We start from the raw sequence: 3,396 nt of genomic DNA, 5'->3' as shown, positions 1-3,396 counted from the left end.
GGGTGGAGAAGGTTTCAGGTGTGACCAGAGCAAAGATGGAGAAGACTGTGGTGAGAGCAGCCATGTTGATGCAGAGACAGGAAGCAGAGCTGGAGCCAGCAGAGATGAAGATGCTGAAGTTCTCTTTGGGGACATGTGTCAAGGGGGCGGATCTGGCCCTCCAGGTAATTCGATCCGGCCCTCCAGATCATTTTATTGTTATTAATGACCCGATGTTATCTTGTGCTCATTTCTAACTTTTAAAATTTTGACTAAATATATTTTTATGGAGAGTAAAATATTGAAAGTTATTTAAGGTTTAAGTTTATTTATTCTGGAATAATATTCCTGCCTTTTTATTATTCATATTTATGTTAAAAAGTTACAGTTTTAAAAATTGGCATTCTGGTAGCTTTTTGGAATATTTTGGCATTTACTACGATTTTCTTTTGTTATTTCGGAGTTAGGTTAATATTTTAGCAACACGCTAGCTGTTTTGGCTAATTCTGGCTTTTTTAAGGGTGTTTGAGACTAGCTAATATCTTAGCTACATGCTAGGTGTTCTGGCTAATTTAGGCTTTTTTTCAGGCTGTTGTAGAGTTTAGCTAATATTTCAGCTACATGCTAGTTGTTTTGACTAATTTCTTTTTAAGCGTGTTTTAGATTTTAGCCAATACTTTAGCTACATGCTAGCTTTTTTGGCTAATTTAGGCCTTTGAAAAAGTTTTTAAGGCTTTTCTGGAGTTAGGCTATTTTTACATGCTAGCTGTTTTGGCTAATTTGGGCTTTTCTTGGGGTTTTAGGCTATTTTGAAGTTTAACTATTTTTTTCAGCCACATGTTAGCTGTTTTGGCCAAGCTAGTTTTTTAAGCTAATTTGGCATTTAGCTAATATTTTAGCTGGCTATCAGCTAGCGTTTTCATCTATTAGCTTCAGTGATTTCAGCTATTTTCAGCAGCCAAATTCAGCTTACAGCATTCATAATTATGTTAAAAAGTTTGACACCCCTGTCTTTGAGTGACCAGGATGGATCAGGAATATCCATTCCTGAAGATCAGATCCTGATAGATGTGGAGATAGTAAATGCACGTGGAGGAACTGTGATGATGATAAAGAATGAAAGCCTCGAGGAGACGAAACATCTTTTCAAAGTCCTGATCTTCACAGATTAGGTAGATGTTGTCCTGAATGCCCATGTTTGAGGACAGTTGGGAAGTCCGAGCTCTGAGCAGAACAGAGGAGCTTTTCTCCTCATGGATCCGATGGGAGGAGCAGCAGCAGCAGCAGGAGGAGGAGGAGGAGGAGGAGGCTCATCCCAGTTTCACTTTCTTCCACTCGGGTTGATTGCTCTGTTTCTGCTCAAACTGCGTTTTTCCCGGCATGTTTACCTCCCGTTAACGCTTCCCGGCGTGTTTCTACGGGACGGAACCCGAAGAAAGCCGAAGCTCGCTTCGTGTTTCCCCGCTGGAGTGACGGACACATAGACTAAAATAACGGACAGGACAGCGGCCCGTAAATCCGGCGGACCATGCTGTGGTTTCTTCTGCTGCTCTCCGCCGCCCCCGCCGAAGGCTCCGATCCAGGTGAAGATCTTCGACCCTAAAAAAAACTTTTTCCCCCAAAACAGGCGCGCGGGGTCTTCTCGTGAAGGCCACACCCAACGAGGCGCGCGCGCGCCCAGGTTAGACCGGTTTGTTCAGCTCAGAGCGGAACTTGTTTACCCAAAATCACAGAGAAAACCTCCGTTTGATCCACCCTAGTCTAAGATGTGGGGACATTTTCATCTCAAGTAACAGTAAATCTACCTTTTTAAAACGTTTGCATTGGCAAATAAAATAATATTAAAATAAAAATCCGGCTTGAATTGATTATATATATATATAAAGTGGACCCAAGTCCATCTAGAGTCTGCAGCTCTTCTGTCCTCCACTAGAACCCATTTTATCAGACATGAGCATTCTCAGCATCAGAGTTCCATCGAGAGTCCTGCTGTGGTTTCACTTTAAGTTCTTGAAAAACATTTGATAGAACCAAACAAATCTCAAATCCAGAGCTAGTCCACAAGAAGTCCCTTCAAGAAGAACCTGTTTCCAGGGCAGCAGACGATGGTTCAGACGTCCACCGAGCAAAAATGTCCCTCATGTTCTTGTGGGAAATCTGTGAATCTGCTTTTCTTTGCTTCCTGCAGAGACCCAGAGATATGGAAAGAAAGGTGGAGAAGTGGAGCTCAAACCTGTGGGAGCTTCTCCCCCCATAAAGACAATCACCTGGAAGTTGGGGGCTGATTTGGTCGTAGAGTGGGACGGAAATATGGTCGATTACTTTAAATTCAAAGGTTTGCTGTGCTTTTTTGTGTGTGTGTGTGGGGGGGGGGGCTTATTTCTGTCAGATCTCAGCTGACGTGATGTTCTTATGAAGATCGTAGTCAGCTGGACACCACCACCGGAGTGTTGACGCTGAGGGAGCTGGACCACAAGGACAGCGGCACGTACACTCCAGTGATCAACAACAATGATCTCCGTGTCGTCTCCCTGTCCGTCTCCCTGTCCGTCATCTGTAAGCCCCTCTTTGGTCTCGAGCAGCAGAAGCTCTTCAGGTTCTGGAGGTGTGTGTCTGCTTTCAGCTGCTGTCCCTGTTCCCTCCATCAACACCTCCTGCAATGAGGAGAGGACCGTCTGCCAGCTGACCTGTGATGCAGACACGGCAGGAGCCGAGCCGGTCACTTTTGTGTGGAGGTCAGATGGTCAGGAGATCCAAGAGTCCAAGACTTTGCAGATCCAGGTACTCAGTCCTCTGAGACCCTGAAAGAACAGTCAGACAATGTTTAAAGCTTGAGTTATTGGTCGTTCTATAACTGGTCGTTAGAGTATTGGTTGTTCTATGATTGGTTGTTAGGGTGTTGTTTGTTAAATTATTGATGGTTAAGTTAGTGATTGTAAATTGTTGGTTGTTAAAGTGTTTTTGAGCATCAATCAGAAGCAGTGCAGTTTTTTTATTATCAAAGCAGAAATGGTATCTTTTTTTAACAGCAGGTTTTAGTGGGAGGAGTCAGACACACCACTCTGAAGGTGCATTCACATCAAACGCAATTTGCGCAACAAATGTGCGTGCCCCGCCCCTCTTTGCTGCGGCTGCATGGGGGAGGAGCTACCTTTAATGTTTGTCTGGGCGTCATATTAATCCAACCGGACACAAACCTCAATGATTCATTTCACTTCTGTGCTCTGAAGCAGACGCTACCCACGCACCACTCCCAAATCCAGGTCTCTGATTGGTCACTATGCTGCTGCGATTATGTGTAAAAATGTTGAACCGGGTTGAACATTCAGTGCGCGCTCAGCGGCTGGGGGGTTGGGGGGTCCATCAGATGGAGCACAACATCAACTAGGATGAAAGGATTTATGATCACTGCAGTAT

The 3,396-nt window shown here is 44.4% G+C and overlaps 1 protein-coding gene across 1 annotated transcript in view; it reads left to right on the top strand.

The window, feature by feature from the left end:
• Positions 1–995: 995 nt before the first annotated feature.
• The window catches only part of LOC112160099 (carcinoembryonic antigen-related cell adhesion molecule 1), a 5,629-nt gene continuing 3,228 nt past the window's right edge, over positions 996–3,396 (top strand). The window contains exons 1-4 of the mRNA XM_024294463.2: positions 996–1,562; positions 2,168–2,314; positions 2,398–2,535; positions 2,603–2,760. Of these exons, the coding sequence (XP_024150231.1) occupies positions 1,508–1,562; positions 2,168–2,314; positions 2,398–2,535; positions 2,603–2,760 (498 nt within the window). The 5' untranslated portion in view covers positions 996–1,507. The remainder of the gene's footprint in view (positions 1,563–2,167; positions 2,315–2,397; positions 2,536–2,602; positions 2,761–3,396) is intronic.

The sequence above is a fragment of the Oryzias melastigma genome, linkage group LG2, assembly GCF_002922805.2.
Source record: "Oryzias melastigma strain HK-1 linkage group LG2, ASM292280v2, whole genome shotgun sequence".
NCBI lineage: Eukaryota > Metazoa > Chordata > Actinopteri > Beloniformes > Adrianichthyidae > Oryzias > Oryzias melastigma.
Note: the sequence above shows the minus strand (reverse complement) of the source record. Positions and strands in the feature narration are given on the sequence as shown.